Source organism: Thermobia domestica, chromosome 12 (assembly GCF_964235325.1).
Source record: "Thermobia domestica chromosome 12, izTheDome1.hap1.1, whole genome shotgun sequence".
In the NCBI taxonomy this organism is placed as follows: domain Eukaryota; kingdom Metazoa; phylum Arthropoda; class Insecta; order Zygentoma; family Lepismatidae; genus Thermobia; species Thermobia domestica.
Window position 1 is genome coordinate 82,079,516 of NC_137465.1, and position 19,919 is coordinate 82,099,434.

The following is a 19,919-nucleotide window of genomic DNA, read 5'->3' on the forward strand; positions in this document are numbered from 1 at the left end:
TTTTAATTCCAATTCTAGGTACCTAAAACATAAGATTTTATGTCCAGAAAAAAAAAAAACATCCATAACAATAACATGAAAATTTTCTCCTTCCCATTAGACCTCCTGAACAGTAAAAATGTTCACTTTTGTGCACTTTTTTCGCTCGGTCATATCCGAAAATGAACAAACAAGCCAAATTTGAAGTTCCATGTTAACCAGAAGTATGTGTTATTTTCTGTCAGTTCATATAGTTTTATATATTATATTTCCTTTGGCTACCTGGGGGCTCCACCCCCAGATCCCGGAGTCTGCTCGGTCTATGGCCTCGCATTTCTTTGCATCAACGGTGCATCAGCCTTTGCATCAACGGTGAATTTCGTGTACTTGCTCTTCATATTTCCTAAATCTGCTCATTCGGGTGCTTCGCCCCCAAACACCGTCTTTGCTTGGCCTACGGCCTCGCACCTCTTGAACCCACAATATTCTTGTTTATTTTCCTATTTCAACTATGTAAAAGATAAGATTTTGTATCCTAAGATAACGCCCATTTAAATAGCATGGGAATTTATTCGTTCCCTTTAGACCCCTAAAAAGTTTTTAAAATATTCACTTTTGGCAATTTTCCTGTCGGTTAGTCCTGGAAGGCTACAATCATGACAAATTTCATCATTCTAATCCTGCCGGAAGTGCCTAAACATTTTGGGGTGTAGAAGACTTTCCATATAAATAACATGGAAAAGATTTTTCAGTTCCATATATATATATATATATATATATATATATATATATATATATATATATATATATATATATATACATATAAAACTATAAGGTTGGAAATTTTTATATCTGATGATTCAATTAGGTAACGCTAACGAAAACGTACAAGCATACCGAATTTCAAATTTTTATTCCAATTCTAAGTAACTAGAACATGAGTTTATAGGTAAAAATAAGGTCCTTTTAAATAGCATAGGAAAATTGTTCATCCCCTTTTTAGACCCCCTAAAAATTAAAAATATTCACTTTTGACTATTTTCCTGTGGGTTTGTCTCGAAAAGCTACAATCATGCCAAATTTAATCATTGTACCTCTACAGGAAGTGCTCAATAATTTGATGGTGTAAAAGTTGTTCCATATAAATAACACGGGGAAAATTTTTCAGTTCCCTATAAAACCATTCTAAAGTTGGATTTTTTTTATTTTTACTGATTTACCTAGGTAGTGCTAACGAAAACGTACAAGCATTCCGAATTTCAAATTTTTATTCCAATTCTAAGTACCTAAAACATGAGATTATAGATCAAAAAAGACCCATTTAAATAACATGGGGAAATTCTTCATCCCTCTTTAGACCTCCTAAAAATTAAAAATATTCACTTTTGGCAATTTTTCTGTGGGTTAGTTCCGGAAAGTTACAATCATGCCAAATTTAATCATTGTAGCCCTACAAGAAGTGCTCAATAATTTATGTCAGCTCATGTAGTTTTGTATATAGTTAAGATATTTATACAATTTTATGCCGTTAGCGCCATCAACAGCCTTAAGCCTATCACGTTTGAGGAATGACGTCTCTCTGCGAGCATAGAATCCGGGGAAAGAAAGGGAAGAAAGGAATGAGGAGGTGAAGGAAGCGGCGTGGAGCCTATATGTGAGGTACCATCCCAGCATTTGTCTGGTGTGAATGAGGAAAACCCAGGAAAAAACCTCACCTGCCTGGCTGGGTTGAAAAAACCTGTACACCTTTTCTACCCAGTGGTCCTACTGGGAATCGAACCCGGCACCGCTCTTGCCTTCGGCGCGAGCTTTAGCGACTAAGCCACAGGGGCCACAAATTGGAATTTAAAAAATAATTAAAATTTGATATTGTAGGGTGTGGATAGGGTTGTCTATGAAAATTACAATAAATAAATAAAATAACAGTTTAAAACTTTTGTTGTGTTTTATGGGGAACTGAAAATCATTCCATGTTATTTCAATTTAAAGCACTCCAAGGTATTTATGGAACATTTTCTACACCCAAAAATGATTAGGCACTTCCAGCAAAGCTACAGCGATTAAATTTGGCAATGGTTGTAGCCTCCTGGAACTATATAGAAAATTTCCAAAAGTGAATATTTTCCATTTTTAGCAGCTTTAAAGAGACAAAAAAAAAAAAAAAACTGTGTAATTTAAATCGACTTTTTGGATGTATAAATTCTCATATTTTATGGGGCGTTTACACTTAGTCGATTTGCGTTCGATTCAGTTGAATTGACGTCATTTTCAACTTAATCGACCGTGTAAACGGGAATTCAACTTAATCGCTTGTTGATCGAAAGCGACTAATCGACTGGCAACTGAATTAAAAGACGTTCTATTTTCTGTGGTTGAAATAATTGAACACATCCATCGATCTGATTCCGCCTAGTTGCTTCGATTTAGTGGCAAATGCAGCGAGTCGATTTAGTCGTGCGACTAAATCGACCAAGTGTAAATGCCCCATTACTTACCGTAATTGAAATCGGAGTAAAAACTAGGAACTTTGATATGTTAGTAGGTTTATGAGGCGCGAGGCCGTAGGATGAGGAAATTTTGTCTGGCGACAAATTCCCACCTACTTAAAACTAGACTAATTATATAAACATTCAACTGTGCCAATTGCCAAGTTCATAAAGAAATTGAAAATAACAGCAACTGGGTAAGTAAGAAAATGCTAATACAAATGTCAATTGAAAGTAACGGCAGCCTTTTAAGTAAATATTGCCAACAACACATTTTAATTTTCCAACTTGGTCAGAAGTTAGCAGGGTTGGAAAATTTACCGTTTAAAAAAAACAACAAAACACGTGTTTAAAACATGAAAAAGGTGTTTAAAATGTTTTAAAGATGTTTTAAAACATACAGGAAAAAATACATGTTTTAAACATTTTGAACTGTTTAAAACATGATTTTAAACATATTTCAAAATTGTGTAATCACATATTTATTAAGACTATTTTGCTCTTGCAACCGATCTTTTCATTTATTTTATTCTCTTTAAGACTACACAGTGTTGGGTACAGAATATTTCAGTGTAGATTAGTAATTCTCAACTAATTTCATATAACGACCCCTTTTATTACACCCTCTTGCCAGTGACTCTCATAAATATTTTCTTGGATATAGTAAGCTTTTAAGGTAGATTTTAAAATTTACCTGTTATAGAGGTTTCACACAATCTATCAATATACATGGCAAATCCTCACCATCCTTGTGCGTTGAGAACAGGTTGAGAGGGAATGATGAAACTTGGAAGTGGTCTGACACATCAGATGGTGTTATCAAGCATCATGGCGAACATCTTTGCTTAGTATTCGAAATTTCAAATACAAATGGTGTCATGTTACATGAAGGGTAGAATTTTACCAGAAATGCTGTTGTGCGGTTATTTTAACAATAAAGAAAATCATTTCGAGTTACCGCTTCTGAAAGTTTTGTAGTTATGCCTTTAGGGGCTATGCTAGCGTTTCGTGGAGTTGGGTGAGACTTTTGTTTCAAAATTTGATTACTATTTCATAACATTGATGTTAATAAAATTATTTTATAATAATAGGGCTACGTTTTCGAAAAGTAATGTTTGAAGCACACTTCATGTTGTGCTAACTTTATATTTTCTACAAGTCTATGTAATTGGTTGTTTTTTGAGTCAAGAATTTATTGACGAAAGGTACTATTTGGAGGTTTCAGAGCACAATACATTCAAATCCATTTTCTATAAATTTCAGTTCTCCTCAGCAAATGAATTCTATTTCAAAACGTAATACTTCGCAGTCAAGAATCCAAAACAAATGTAACTAAAACCATTTGAAAAGGCGTGGGATAGTTACATATGATAGCCGCTAGTAGGGGTGTCAGTGGAACAGGAGGGCAACCGCACCTTGCATTTCAGATTTTGGGGACAGTAAGGCAGTTTTAGAAATCTTTAGATAAGCAAAGTCCAACAGAATAAGCTTGATGTCCTTACACCGAGCAAATACGAAGAACATACAGATGATTAAAACTGGGAAGTTGCTTAGGTCCAATTTCCTGAATTTTTAGCAGGCCCGAAACTCGAAAGTAGAGCCACCTTTGAAATCCTTGGGTAATATTATATATATATATATATATATATATATATATATATATATATATATATATATATATATATATATATATATATATATATATATACAAGAGAGCAATATAGGCCTATAGCTCCTTACGGCCAATGGAAATGGATTATAACTGATAAAAATCCGTATTTATTCGGTCTAAGGACTTCAATTTTTAAATGTTGGATTTTGCTAAGCAAAAGGTTTCTAAATCTGCATTACTGACCCAAAAATCTGAAATTCAGGGTAGAAGACGGATGACTTCTAAACGAACGCCCCTGTCTAGCGGCAATCATGGAAAATTCTATATTCCTTGTTTTCATGTAGTTTTTCTTTCTTTCATCTCGGATTCGTGGTTGTAAAAATATGACATTTTACGTCGGTGTATTCTTTTCGACACATTATCCATTTATGTAACGTAATTACGCATCATTGACTATAACATTCCGAGCTTGACTTGTTAATCATTCCCACGCTGCAGCATACACAATACAAGTATAATGTCAATATCTTAAATTTATGAGTAAGGAGGGGGAAAATTAGCCTTTCTCCCCATTCCGTCAACGCCCTTGTCTATGAAACTCTGCCTGTTGTCCTATGAAACTCTAGTCCACACGCTTTCACGTGGTTTTTGTTTCATTTATTTCATACCCTATGCTACGAAGATATTACGTTTGCTGAGCAAAAGTGAACCTTTCTGAAAATGGACTTGGATCCCTTGTGCTCTAAAAAAGCCAAATTTATCCTGCAACCCAAGTTTGTTCGAAACACATAAAATTAGTTTATTTAGTTTGATTGATTACATCTTGCAGCAGTAGCAAGGCTATATGAGACAGGGCTTTTTGTTTAAAGTGGGATCCGAACCACTAAATTTGAAGTTTTACGTGGGATCGCCGTCAAAATCTATACAGCAAATTCCGACATCTCGTGTCTCTATCCTCAAAATTTAATGTTAAAAGTCTGAATATTGCAACCTGTAGCGTGGTACATATATACATACAGACGAACAAATTGAGATCATGTTGTCCCAGACTTTGACGTTCAGCACTAACGTTATAATAAGTATCGCACTTTAATGGTTAGTTACACGAGCGACTGCCATATCTCGCCTGCTCTCTTCATACAAGCTATGTCAAGTTGTAAAGTTTCAAAGAAAATTTAGAACTGTGGTGGGGAAGAGGTACGAAATAAAATTTTCATAATATAATGAAAAAGACATTGTTGATACAAAATTAATGGTTACCTGAAGTTTCCCGTTGCATCTCAGCCACAACACTGACGTTAGATTCATCAGAAGCAATTTTCGGATCAACGTTTTTACCATTTCTTTGGATTTCCATTTCTTACCAAGCATTGCATTTTTCGTAATGATTTTCGTTCATTGAACTAAACCACCCATTTCTTTCTTACACGTTTTGCAACAAGCTTGTATGATCGTTTACTTATCTGATGGAGTTACTCTAATAAATTTGCACCAAATCATGTCCTTTTTTTCTTCCCGTATAACTCATATTAAACGATTCCATGTTGTACGGAGACTGAGAACCAACATGTACTGTACAATCGAATGCCTGCGATATTTTAATTTCAGAACCTCAACTTAGCAAATAATATGTTGTTTGTTTTCTGAATACAACACAAACATTTGTTTCCGTGATAATTATTTTATTTATTTTTTAATATCAGTTCTAGAAGTAGTCCAACCTTCGACTACGACACTTTCTCGCAAGTTAACTAAGAAGCATTTAAACAATACAATATACGTTAAAAATAAAGGGGAAAAGAGACAAAATAAATTGTAGATCACCACAGTGACTGCTGTAGCCACGAGAAATCAAAACATTCACATGGGAAGAAAACAGTCTTCTGATTGGAGAGCACTTTTGGACAGTTCTCTTGCTCTGGAAGATTTTTTTTCAAAATAAATAAATAAATAAATAAAATAAAATACAAATTGAAACAAGTGGTGCTTGGGGTGCAAGAAGTCTAGAATTCATTAGGGAGGTAGGAAGACGCATTTCTTGTGTTTCCGGCGAAGTTCGCTCCACATCCTATCTAATACAGCGCATATCCGTTTCTATCCAACGTGGTAACGTCTCGTCGGTCCTTGGCACTTTACCACCTGGCAAGGAACTGGATGAGGTGTTTATACTCTGAGAAGAATTGTCTTTGTAGAAGAACGTAATCAGAATCTAATTGCTTGATATTGTAAAGATTTTAAATATATTTGAGATTAAATTACTATTATTATTATTATTATTATTATTATTATAACAACAAAAAAATACAAATAAACATATGTTTAATACAAGTCTTCAAAATACACGTGTTTAAAACAAAATGTTTAAAACGTAAATTAAATTTGTTTTAAAATAAATCAATTATTTAAAACAAGTTTTAATCGTTTTTTTTAAATATTTTGTTTTAAACAAAACAACCCTGTAAGTTAGTAAATTTGGGACGAAACCCAAACTACCAAAAACTTGAACTAATTACATGAATCTTCAGTTGTGCCACCTGCAAAGTCTACAAAAGAAGTGACAATTCACAGGAACTAGGTAACTAAGAAAATGTTAAGCTAAGTAAATTAAACGTAACGACAATCTTCTGAACAAGGCATTTGCCAACTTGATCAGAAGTTGGGGACTTTTGGGAGAGGCTTCTCCTTTCTCCTCCATTTTTCCCTGCTGAGACAAGACTTAGCTTTCTGGGCCCTCCTGAATAAGTCATAGTCCCCCAAGAAAAACTTCCTGGGTACACCCCTGTACGATTATTTAATTATATTTGTCACTATTTTATTTATCAGTTTCGTTTCTATGCAGTTTGGATCGTACGCAGTGTGGATCCTACGCAATGTGGATTCTACGCAGTGTGGATCCTACGCAGTTTGGATCCTACGCAGTGTGGATTCTACGCAGTGTGGATCTTACGCAGTTTTGACGCTACGCAGTTTCGGTCGTATACAGTTTTGATCCGGTTTTTCCCTATATAACTTTAAAAAATATTATTACTTAATATTCTGTGATTATAAAATAATTGATTTTAATTATTCGATCATATGACCTTACCTGTTTTGGATCCTACGCCGGTTTCAGTTTGGATCATACGCAGTTTGGATTCTACGCAGTGTGGATGCTACGCAGTGTGGATCCTACGCATGTAACCCTTGCATGTTATCTGACTTGATTTGTTTTAACGGAGAATATATAGTCAACTAACAATTGACCGCATGTTCACTACCACAGATTTGGTTGTAATAAAATTGTTATATAGAAATCTAACTTTTGTGTTTTTCTTTGTATTTATTGTTAAATATTTACTTGCGTACCAGAATATTGGATCATAGATATATGTTGCAAAAGAGCTCTCCGAAGACGGTGCTTCTCTCGTACCTCAGTCTACCATTAGTTCTCCTCGAACGAGTCCGAAGGAATCAGGCGATTTTTTAATTTTTTTGTTTGGTCAAATTGCTTCGGTTTCTTTTGCGGAGACAGGTGGATAGGGGCGTTACAAGTTGGAGCAGTGCTTATCTTAGAAATGATTTATTTTTATTTATTCCCTGAAAAGAATAAAAAGCGTACTAAAGACGCTACTACAGACGAAATTTCTGATGAAGTTTTTATTAGTTGCAGTAAAATGGCGTTAAAAACACTGAATGATTGAATAAGTATATGTTAGGAATATGGGATGGTTAGTAAAGTGAGCAAATTCCTCTGCATGAGCGAATGCGAATACTGAGGGAATAAATTTTTGGAAACATACCAGTGTAAAAAATAGAGAATACTGCTCTCGTTGTACGAACTCAGAAATAAAAGAAATAACGAATTGTAAATTATCTATATTCATATTTAATTGAACTTTGATATGTACTATTATGATCCTAACCTACGGATATTCCGTTGGTACTACAGAAGGCTGTTTCATCCTTTGGTAGCAATTTGCAGTTGCCACCAGAGGCGCTAGTTTCGCGTCAGCAACGTGTCGCACGCAGTATGGAGTAGCCAGACACTTGTGTACAAGCCGTGCAGAGGAGAGACGTGTGTGAGCAGAATGGCGCCGAAAATCGACCCTTTTTGGGAGGGCTACATCGTAGCACTTTCTGATATGGGCTACAGCTATAGCCGAATAAGAACACAGTGCAAGAAGAAAGGTTTCACAGTGTCTGATAAGGGAATTAATGCAGCCATCCATCGCAATTCAAACCCATAGCAAACCATTGCCATACGTCGTCAAAAGGGGCAAAAGAAGCAACCGACTCCACAGCGCAGTCAAGACGTCATTGCCAAGGTCCGCCGGTTTGTGGCCCAGGAGAATCCACCCACCCAACGTGACGAGGCGAGGTGTGTTGGACGGTCAACTGCAACTGTACGCCGAGTCATACGCGACAATTGTGGACTCAGAAGTGAACACAAGCGGCGGGTCCATGGTCTGAAGCCAACGCACATCGCAGAACGGCGGGTGGCATGCAAAAGGCTGTATGAAGATTACCTGGCAGGTGACAAATGGCGTTATGTGATCACCGTAGTTGAAGCATGAGTCTATTTGACAGGATTCCAGCAGATGCGTGCAATTTACTACCGCCGCAGTGACAGAACCGATCATGCAAAGTAGGTTCGCTCCTGCAAGGAGAGTTTTCCAAAGAGATTTATGGTAGTGACGTGTTTCTGTGCAAAAGGAAAGCTTCCGATACACTGGGTGTCATCAAATGTCAAGGTGGATGCAGCGTAGTATATCGAGCATGTACTGGAACCCATCTATCGCCAACATGCCCCGGCTTTGTATGGCAATGACACTGACAGAGTGTTCATCCACCAGGACAAGGCCAGCAGCCATCCTGCCAAACGAACGGTGGCCTACATGACACGTATGGAACAGGAGACAAGTGTAAAGGCTATCCCATTTCGAGACATCCCCGTCAAGTCAGCAGATGCATACTCTATATACTTCTGTGCTTTCGGCCTCCTCAAACGGAACATCAATAAGTGTCGTCCGACCACACTTGGTGGCCCTTGGAAAGTGTGCAAGGAGGAGTGGGCGAAATTGGATCAGGCAGTGATTAATAGAGGTCTCCTTCAGTGGAAACTACGATGTCGTGCAATCGTTCACCAATTGGGCTCTCACATCGAACATGATCGCTGGTGAAAACGGGATTTTACGCCCTAGGGCACGGGTCTGTACTTCACAACAATAAGGCTGAAACAGGCTTCTGTATTCCCGATATGCATGTATGACGCCAAGCTCTGTAGTTTCGACGCATTTCATGAAAGAGCAATCATTTTCTTGCTCCATTGGGAGAAATGTGTAACATATAACTGAAAATAAAATACTTCTGTATGTTTTATGTTTATTAATAAATGTAATGTATTGCAACCATTAGCTAAATCAGACAGACGTTTACGTGCATATTGACGAAAGTTGTTCTAACTGGCGTGCTTGTTTCGTGAATAGGAATCACTAATAACGTAAATACTAAACGTTTGGTTTAATTTAGCATCTAGTGAAATGAGAATGCCACTGTTAAAAGAAACAAATTCCAGTGATGAATGTCATTGGGTTCGATGTTTTACGTCGAACGAAAGTCTTCTTCCAAGCTCTAGCTGCTAATCAAATGTAGGTATTATTATTATTATTATTATTATTATTATTATTATTATTATTATTATTATTATTATTATTATTATTAAGTATTCTGCTTATTAGAAGGTCCTGCGACTAATCAGTTTTTTTCTTCTTAATTTTCAGTTTGGGCAAGAAATCACTGACATATTATTTATTATTATTGTTATTATAACTGAACGTGAAATTTGGTTGTAACACCAAAATTCTTCAGACATAAAAACTAATAAGAATATAAGGAATCCTACTCGACTGATTAACTGTAAACATTCGCATTCGTAGGAAAGGTAACACCTAAGACTGTTTAAGAGGAGCATACCTGCCATTCCTGAAAACTGCACTAAACGTTTCATTATTACAGAACGTTAAAATTTGAAATTTGAACTTTAAGACGACGATGGCTACTTACTTAGTTGATCTGAATAGACCCTATCCTTGTAGCATGATAATAAGTCTACCGTACAGCGTTCAAGAACATACCTAGGTATATACTGTCCCATATTCAGATAGCTTGTAAGTTATTATATGTGATAAAACAGACAAAAAAACATTGAATTGTTTGTATTAGATCAGATTTATTCGAAAACAAGTTTAACACTTAACACCGAAAAATAATCCACTTGTCACATTTGTAGCTTAATGTTGTTTAAGTAAAAAGTATCTAAGATATGAAACAATGTCGTAATACATACCATTTAGAACATGAACTGCAACAGTTGCGTATTCTGTGGAAGAAATCCAACAGGTATAATTTCCGCTGTCTGAAATGCCTACTTTAGCCACTGAGAGAATACTCCGAGCTCCTTCCTCCTTTAGGTCAGTTTTCACACTAAAACAGAATATAATACTTGATTAATGTAATGATACACTAAATTTTAATTGCTTTAAAATACGCTAATAATCAAGAAGTAAATTTATTTGCATGAGAAACACAGGGTCGATCCATGCTAAGTGGTCGAGAAAAAAGGAAAATTGCCGCTCGACCTTTTTTAAAAAACTAATTTGTTCCGAAATGTTAAGTCTATATAAGAGTACTTCAAAAGCTAATTAATTATTTTTTACAGCATCGCATGCCACCATTACGCGTTTTCTCGATTTTAGGCGTTTAGGTTGTTTTGAATATCTCAGCATGTATTTGTCCTACCGAAATGAAAATTGCTGGAATTCTCCAACTTGTACAGTGCTAAAGCTTTGTCCTCTTAACATTTTTGCCTAAAACCACTTGAAAGGGGTGAAATCAGGCCCTACAGTAGCAACATTTTTGGACAAAAAGACATTTTTCGGAAGAGGAAACAACTTACGTATAGGTCTGAGTTTGTGTGTGCATGTAGTTCGGGGTCATAAGTTTATACACAAAAATTTACAGACCTGTAGCTGCTCCCAACGCCTGAAAACATCGTAAAGGTGGGGAATTATGCCAATTTGGGATATTTCACTGTCCAATTATCTCCAATGAGCCTGGATTTTAAAAATCTGAAATTTTGGGAATAATTACTTATTTATTATAGCATAGCACACAATAAAGCTTGTTTTGTGTTTCCGACCAGAAGGGGGTCAAAGTATTAAGGAATTACGTCAGGCTCTAGAAGGTGTTTTGTTCACAAATTCAACTGGAAATTCGTTGTTGCGAAGTAAAATAAAGTAGGATGAATGGTTAGTCCAGTCAAGACTCTCATGCTCGTTTGTTTTCTCTAGTTGTGACTCACTGTCTTATTATACCCACAGCAGCACTGGTGAATGCCGCTATCAGCAGAAGGCGAGAAAACCTCAAAATGCACGCTTGACAAAAGTTTTGTAAGTACTCATTGCTCTTCCTGTTTGCTATATCAATGATATTCAATTCTGTTTATTCTTGTTTTAACTGTCAACTCATGCAGGAGACTGTTATCCTTTCAGTTGATCTTCAGCGAGTGGGCGTTCACTGACTGGGAAATGTAGATCAACCGAAAGGACAACAGTCTCCTGCATGAGTTGACAGTTAAAACGAGAATAAACAGAATTGAATATAATTGATATAGCAAACAGCAAGAGTAATGAGGATTTATGGACTTTCTGTCAAGTCTGTATTTTGACTTTTCTCGCCTTCTGCTGAAGGCATTCTTCAGGAGTGCTGTTGCGGCTGTCATAAGACAGTGAGTCACAACTAGAGGAAAGGAACGAGCTTGAGAGTCTTGACTGGACATTCATGCTACTTTATTTTACTTTGCAACAACGAATTGCCAGTTGAATTTGTGAACAAAACACCTCCTAGAGTATGACATCATTACTTAATACTTTGATCCCCTTCTGCTCAAAATTACAAAACGCGTTCTATTGTGTGTTATGGTATACTAAAGGAGTAACTACTCCCGAAATTTCAGATTTTTTTATCCAGGCCCATTGGAGATATTGGACAGTGAAACTTGCCAAATTGGCATAATTCCCGAATTTACGATTTTTTTCAGGCCTTTGGGAGCAGCTACCGATCTGCATTTTCTTGTGTATAAACTTATGACCCCGGACTGCATGCACACACAAATTCAGATCTCTACGTTAGTTGTTTCTTCCTCCCAAAAATGCCTTCATTGTTTAAAAGTGTTGCTACTGTAGGCTCTAATTTTACCCCTTTCAAGTGGTTTTAGGCAAAAATATTAAGAGGACAAAGTTTTAGCTCTGTACAAGTCGGAGATGCCCAGCAATTTTTATTTCGGAAGGACCAACTCATGTGGAGGTATTGAATAATCTGCAAATGCCTAAAATCTAGAAAACGCAAAATGTTGGCAGCCGCTGCATAGCTACGATATATTTTACAAATCCAATCATCGTTGTTTTGAAGTACCATGATATTTGATAAATATTCATGAAAAAAATAGATTTTTCGGAGATGGTCAAGCGGCACTTAGAAAGGAGTGACTCCACAGCGACCTTTAAGAACATTTTATCTGAAAAATTTTCTTCAAAATACACGGAAACTTTTGTTATACGAACACCGTAGATTTTCGGTAAAGTTATGATTTTAGGATAATAGATGTCACAAAATTTAACCTAACGAATATTGTTATTTGTGAGGAAACAAAAATCATAGAGTTATGTTTCTTAAAATTTTAGTGAAAAAAAAAAAATTGAAGTTCCTCTATAATTCTTGTTACTCATTATCTGATCACATTATCCTAGTGATTAGAATAACCTGGTTCCTAACAATCTAATTAATTATACTTTCTCGCATACATAGTTCCAAGACTCATTTGATCATCGAAACGATACACACGACACACTACTAGCCATTAAAATGATTTCTGAAACAATAAACCTCTAGGAACACACCTAATGAATTCTCTAATCAGTTGATAAAAATGTTTGAAAACATTGGCAGGATCATAATATACCAATTACTCAAAACACAAGACCCCATATGTACTGTCAGGATTTTGAGGGAATCATATCTGAAAAGTCAATAAATATAATTCATTACATTAATACAGACTATTTGACAAGACAACTTTTTTCTTTTTAAATTTGGATACGACATCGAGGCTTGAGTTCCATATATACATAATAAATCTATCTCACAAAATACTATGTGTTCTAGGCAACATATTTGCAAAGTTTCATTATGTAGTATGAAAATAAAAAATATATTTAACCATCCCCATCAGGAAGTCGCGGTCGGAAAGAGGGATTGCCGCCATCGACGGTGGTGGGTCGCCGGAGGCAGCCGGCATCCGTCCGCGGCGGCACGACGATCTACTTGTTCAAAGTTGTCGACCGTTTGCAGAGACGGCAAGCGGTCGAAAATCGTAAAATAAAATGCCCTGTGCCGACTGTTGCCGACCGTACGAGTCGGTGAAACAGTCGGAAAGGCCTCTTTCCGACCCTCTGCCGACTCCTTATCCCGGCTTCTTCTCGACGGCGGTGTCGGCGCATTTACGGCGCCTTTACAGCTGTTTGCTATTGCTCGGCAAGACAACTTTCCGCCTGCGGCGCCGGCACATTTAATGCTCACTTCCGACTGTTTGCCGACTGCTCGGCAAGGCAATTATTCGTCGCGGTCGAAAATCGCGCTGAAAGACTCCGGCGCCGGCAATCCGACCGCGGTATCTGGTCGGCATGGACAAATTGTCCGATTGTAGGCGGCAGAATCCTGATGGGGATGTGTATAATGAAAATTTGAAAGATCAGAAAAATAATTCACTTAGTTAAATTCTCTATATACCTTAGTTACTTGGCCTTGTTGCTTGTAGGTTGTTATCTTTAAAATAAACTACTATTTTATATAACTGATGCATGTCACATATTCATAAATTCGGGGGAAATGTTCCCAATTCGGGAAAATGTTACCATTACAAAATCAATAGAAGACAACTACAGTAAAACGTTATCAACATCTTTGATTCGAACAGCCTCCAGACCGATCGCTAAATATAAATTATGTTAGTAATAATGTTGATACCAAATGTTAACATCATACTTTAATAACAAAAGTGTTAACCTTTTTTAAAGAAATGTAACAATACTGGAAACAAACGCTCTTCAGAAATGTTGATGACAAATGTTATCATTGTAAAATATGAGTTTGAAACTTGTCAGAAGGACATTGTGGAACATGTTTTACTACTGATATTACTCTCGATGTAAACCAACCTGCGGAAAGAAAATTTAAAAATCTCATGGATAAGTATTAATACTACAGGGTGGTCCGGAAGTGGGCGTACCCCCTTTAGTTTCAACAGTATAGTGTTAATTATGGTACAATGTCTGTACACAGTTACTTTGAAGTCTTAAGAGTATTAAGAGTCATAAACATCGGTATGATCACCATCCATGTCGTAACACAGCTGAATTCTGTGCCAAGTTCTCACAGATATTTTGCGGAGATACTCCGGAGTCATAAGAGTGAAGGCGTATTCCACAGCTGCAAGTAATTACTGCGTTCTGTGATATCAAGTGTTTCTTACGTGTTGCTTTAAGAAACTCCAGAACATTGTCTGGTGTCGTCACATCGAGACTTTTTGAAGGCCAGGCAAAGGGAGCTAGTGAAAATGCACAACATCTTCCAATCCGGCAGGAAACGTCTGATTCAGGTAAAATTGCGCACGTGAATCGCAGGTGCTCCATCCTGCTGTATCACAACAGTATCTTTGATACCATCTTCTTCCAGTCGAGGCACGAACCACTCATTAAGCATCTCCAAATAACAATGTCCATTAACATTGTCTTCGAAGAAATAAGGCCCAAAAATGTGTGTTGCACTCATTCCAGCCCACACCATCACGTGTGGTGAGTTTCTCTCCACACACACATTACAACGTTCCGAGAATACATACTCCGGTAGATAGCACACTCGTCTGTGATGAGGACTGCATCACAGGATCGTTTGGAAGGGAACGCCTTAAGGAGAGTTCTGCATGCCTCTTTCCACGCACATGCATTCGACAGTAAACCTTCAATTATAGGTCTTCATTCATTTGATTCATCATGGTGGTCCGAGAAATACCAAGCTCCGAAGATCCTTCATGTGTTGATTTTGAAGGCGACTGCTGCACTGATGTTTCTACTTCACGGCACCTTTCCCTCCGTTTTATCGGTCGACCGCCTCGGGGAAGGTCTTTCACATCGCCCGTACCAAATATACGTATTTCTCATCCCAACACTGTTGCTCTTCCTGATGGATTAATACCAAAACGGTTTGTAAATTTCACCTTAACATTTTCCATGGTGTTACCTGTGTAATGCCTTTGGTGAAGCCAAACCGCAACAACTAATTTTTGTTCAATGCTATATGAACTTTGATCACACATTGTTGATTACTTCAACTTCACTGCAAATAACTGTTACCAAGCAAAAAACAGCAGAAAACAAATGAACATGGATAGCACTGTTGCCAGACAATACCAAGCAATGTTACCAGACAATGCCAAGAAATATTACCAAACAAACGTCGGTAAAACCTAAAACCGTCAGAAAACACCAATTAGAGGTACGATCACTTCCGGAGCACGCTGTACACAACGCCTTACAGGATTTTAATTGCGTACTTCCAGGTACTTTATAGTTACAACACCGTATTTATGAATAACTGGATATGGACTACAAGCCAGGACACAGTTTTGAAGATGGCGAATCTTATTGGACGAATTTCCTTCTTTTCTTAAAAAAAATACTGAAGTTCTGGAGATTTCGCACAGTTTATTTAGCACGCACACACAAGTGTATGTATGTAAATAACGAATTTTACATTGGTATATATCCCATGAACAAAACTCTGTTGCTTGGAGAAAATCAATCAATTTTTTATTTTTGAATTAACATTGTTAGTTCTGTTTCGTTGAGGTGTGCTATTCTATTATTATAATTTACAATAACTTCCGAATTACCAAGTGGTTTTGGTTTAAATTTTCGGTGAGACATAATTAAGAAATTTGAACGTTTAAGAAGGGTTCGGATCTCATCTTAAACCATAAGTCGATATATATTGGGTGCTGATAAGGGACACTAAACTTCAACAAACAAATGAGGAAACAAACAGAATTATACATGGATCAATCCATATGAAGTGGTCTGAAAACGGTGAAAATGGTTACTCGACCATCTCCGAAAATTATAAAAATTTGAGTGTGATGAACCTTGTGTATGAGAAAGTCAGTAACACTATTCACGTTGTCTTATGTACACTCTGCATCCAAAAATTGCGACAGTTAACACCATGCAGTTAGGCCACCCAATAAAAACCTTCATATCCCATAATCGTGTCACGTAAAAAGACCCCCTCTCTCTCCTCCTTAATTCTCTCCCATACCAAAATTAGCTAACAACATGAGCGCAATTCTAATTTCAAACTAAACACGTATTGGCTTCGATAAAATGAAATAACAAAACCGAGACGAAAAAAGATTCATAAGTTGATGTAGGGAGAAATTGAAATACACAAAATGAAAACTTGAAACCAATGGATGTCTATTACACAGAGATTCAAAAATGAGGCAGAGAGAGAGAGAGAGAGAGAGAGAAAGAGAAGAAAAAGAAAAGGGAAAACAGATAAAACTGTGGAATTCAAACGTAGTAAGAAAAGAACCTAACATTATAAAGTCCCCTTTCCAGAAATTCAACAGTAATCTAGAAATAACGTTTGTTTTCACATACCTTTTTAGAACTATTCGAACATTTAGAGGATGGTTTAAACATTCATTACGTCTATTTTATAATGGATAGCATACCCAATTTCCATTTGAACTGTATAACTCCGAGACACATCTAGGATAATGTCAAAAGATTAACACACATGCTTTGTTTCCGCGTGGTTCGATTGCAAATTCGGTAGTGTTAATTGGGCGTACTGATCGAAAAACACACATTAATACACCCAGTTAATTGCGGTGGTCATGTCCTCCATTTCGGACTACTAATGCAAACTGAACAGAAAAAAACCGAAGCGAAAAGAAAAAGAAAGAAATAAAGCGAAAATTGAAAAGTGCTATTTAACTGTTAAATTTCTATCATACATACCCTGTATTAAAAGTCCAAAATGTATCGTAATGAAAAGTAACAAATGTTCGAAAGCAAAAGTTTATGTTCCTCATAGATGTAGCATGTTTCAAATTTCAACATGAATAGAACACATTGAATTATAGGATGGAAACAAATGTGTCGAACTAGTATAAATAGAATTCAGTTTTCAAAAAAAAAAAAAAATAAGAGGTTACCATTTTCTTGTCTTTTCCGAAGATTTATCTGTTCCGAACATCCAACATTGATTTCATCTCTTCCAGATATAACGTAATTTACACAGATAGAATGAACACGTTAAAAGCTCAAACGGATCATCGTGTCAGTCGGATGATGTAGACCACCACTAGATCAAGGATTTCAATTCGTAGTGACCCGGTAATTCAACTGAGACTCGATCATCCAGAGAATAAAAAGAGATTTTACTTATTGGGTTGCGTTTGAACAGTCTCTCAGAGGTGACCAGGACCGGGGATGTTATCAACAGAGCACGAAAAACATGACGCCGAAGTGCCCACTTAATTAGATTCTCCAGACCTGGTATATCGTGCTCTTGCTCTGTTTGAACTTCCGAAAATGAAGTGCGTGTGTGCGTGAGAGAGAGAGGGAGGAGAAGTGAAAGATTCAAAGACAGGATAGGGAAACGTCAAGAAAGAGATAGAGAGAGGGGGACGAATTATAAATATGAAACATACTTATCATTGTAGTGTATGATGTAGAACGCACACACTCTTTACTCAAATTATCGCCAGTGATGCTTTGTAAGTTTTCCATCATAAGATGAATCTCTGTTTGTAGCCATTATTTTATGCGGAAAATATCATAATACCTAATGGGGAATCGAACCAAGATTTTTCCTTTTGGAAGTCTAGTACACTACCATTACACCAGCGATTGCTTTAGCCAAACTTTATTTAACAAATGGTGTAGTGTTTCCTTCTGAGAATGACAACACCAGAAGTGTATACTGCAGATTAATAATGTTTTTAGAATGTCCTGGTATTTCTCTTGCCCCTTCCCAACCAACATTCGCAAATCGTTTCTATCATGATACAGATGTTTGCGTCCACATTCTTATGTATTGCTTGTCTAGCATGATAGGTCGATTCTTCAGAATCATTTCGTAAAACAATTAACTTCGGCGTGAGCAGGATTTGAACCTATAATAGATAGCTGTATTATTCACAAGTCCATTACGTTACCCCTACACTATTGGGCCACTTGAAATTACCAGCCAAATATTACTTACTTTAACCCTGATCTTTGTAACGAACCAAAGTGCACAATGAAATTCATTTATTCGACGGCCTAGAGAGTAGTTAATGCCCACTAATAAAGGATAAACATACAATCAAGGAAAAGATAGAGAAATAAAACATATTTTGCAGTAATTTCGTCGTGCAAGTTAAAAAGTACGTGAATATTATTATTATTATTATTATTATTATTATTATTATTATTATTATTATTATTATTATTATTAATAATAATAAATGTTAACATTCACAGTAGTTGTCTATTATTATTATTATTATTATTATTATTAATTATCCGCTTCGTTGGGTTAAATTGAGGGAAAATAGTAATATGTTCCGTTACTCAGTCACTGTTTAATAATACTAAGCGCTCTTTGATATCGGTCATTTTCGATGAGTTTTATATATCCCCAACCCACCCTATGTTGTGGAGCACGGCATCTGCAGTGTCATTATTCATCTCAGCGAGCCGAAAAACTGGGAATTCAGCACTAATATTGTTTATTTCGATCACTTTTTTATGTCCCTCCCTCCTCCAAGTTGCGGGGCTGAATTTGGATTTAAACAGCATTAGTTGTGTCACTGTTAATCTCAGCGAATCCAAAAATTATACTTTCGCTACTAATAATGGTCATTTTTCGTTCTTTTTTGAATGTCGCTTCCCCTCCCCATCTCTTAAGTTACACCGTCAAAGTGATATGCTAGAACCATTTCAGGTTCGACTTCATCTAGGTTGAAAATTTGATCTAGGTTTGTTTGGTGGTTCAAGAATCATTAAGTATTATTGATTTTTATATATCTCCCTCTCCCATTTCCCTCCCCAAGTTCTCCTGTGAAAGTAAAATGATACAAATCATTTCAGGTCTGAACCTCACCTATGTTAAAAATTTAATCGAGATTGATACTTTGTTTCACGAGTTAAATTTTATTTATTCTTTTTAACTCTTCTCTCTCTTAAACCCTAAGTTATATCGTCAAAGCAAATAGATAAAAAAAAAACATCTTAGGCCCGAACTTCACCTATGTTGATAATTTAATTGAGATCGGTCGGGTGGTTCAAGAGTGATGAAGTCACAGTGACTTTCATTTTCATTTTTTTTGCATATATCTCCCTCTCTCCGAACCCTACGTTGCACCGTCAAACTGAAATGATAATAGTTGTCCCAGAAGCAAACCTTATTTATGTTGAAAGCTTGATAGAGATAGGTCTGGTGGTTCAAGAGTTATTAAGTTTTATTCATTTTTATATATCAACCCTCCTCCCGTCCTCCAACCTCTTAGTTCTACCGCTAAATTGAAATGATAAGAAAGCTTACTAGGCCCGAAACTTATCAATGTTCAAAATTTGATCGAGATCCATTTACTAGACAGGAAGGTAGACGAAAAGATCCACTTGTAGTAGTAAGGGTGTGGAAAATATAATGATACAAAAAGTCGCAGCGTTCTGAGAGACGGTCCATAGTACTTACGG

At 36.6% G+C, this 19,919-nt stretch overlaps 1 protein-coding gene across 7 annotated transcripts in view; it reads right to left on the reverse strand.

The window, feature by feature from the left end:
* Positions 1–19,919, reverse strand: part of LOC145666536 (zwei Ig domain protein zig-8-like) — a 1,346,876-nt gene that overhangs the window by 192,257 nt on the left and 1,134,700 nt on the right. For all 7 annotated transcript variants that reach the window (XR_014127771.1, XM_081733847.1, XM_081733844.1 and 4 more), the window contains one exon: positions 10,403–10,539. Coding sequence is in view for 6 of the 7 variants with exons in the window: in XM_081733847.1 (XP_081589973.1) it covers positions 10,403–10,539 (137 nt within the window). In the remaining variant the exon portion in view is untranslated. The remainder of the gene's footprint in view (positions 1–10,402; positions 10,540–19,919) is intronic.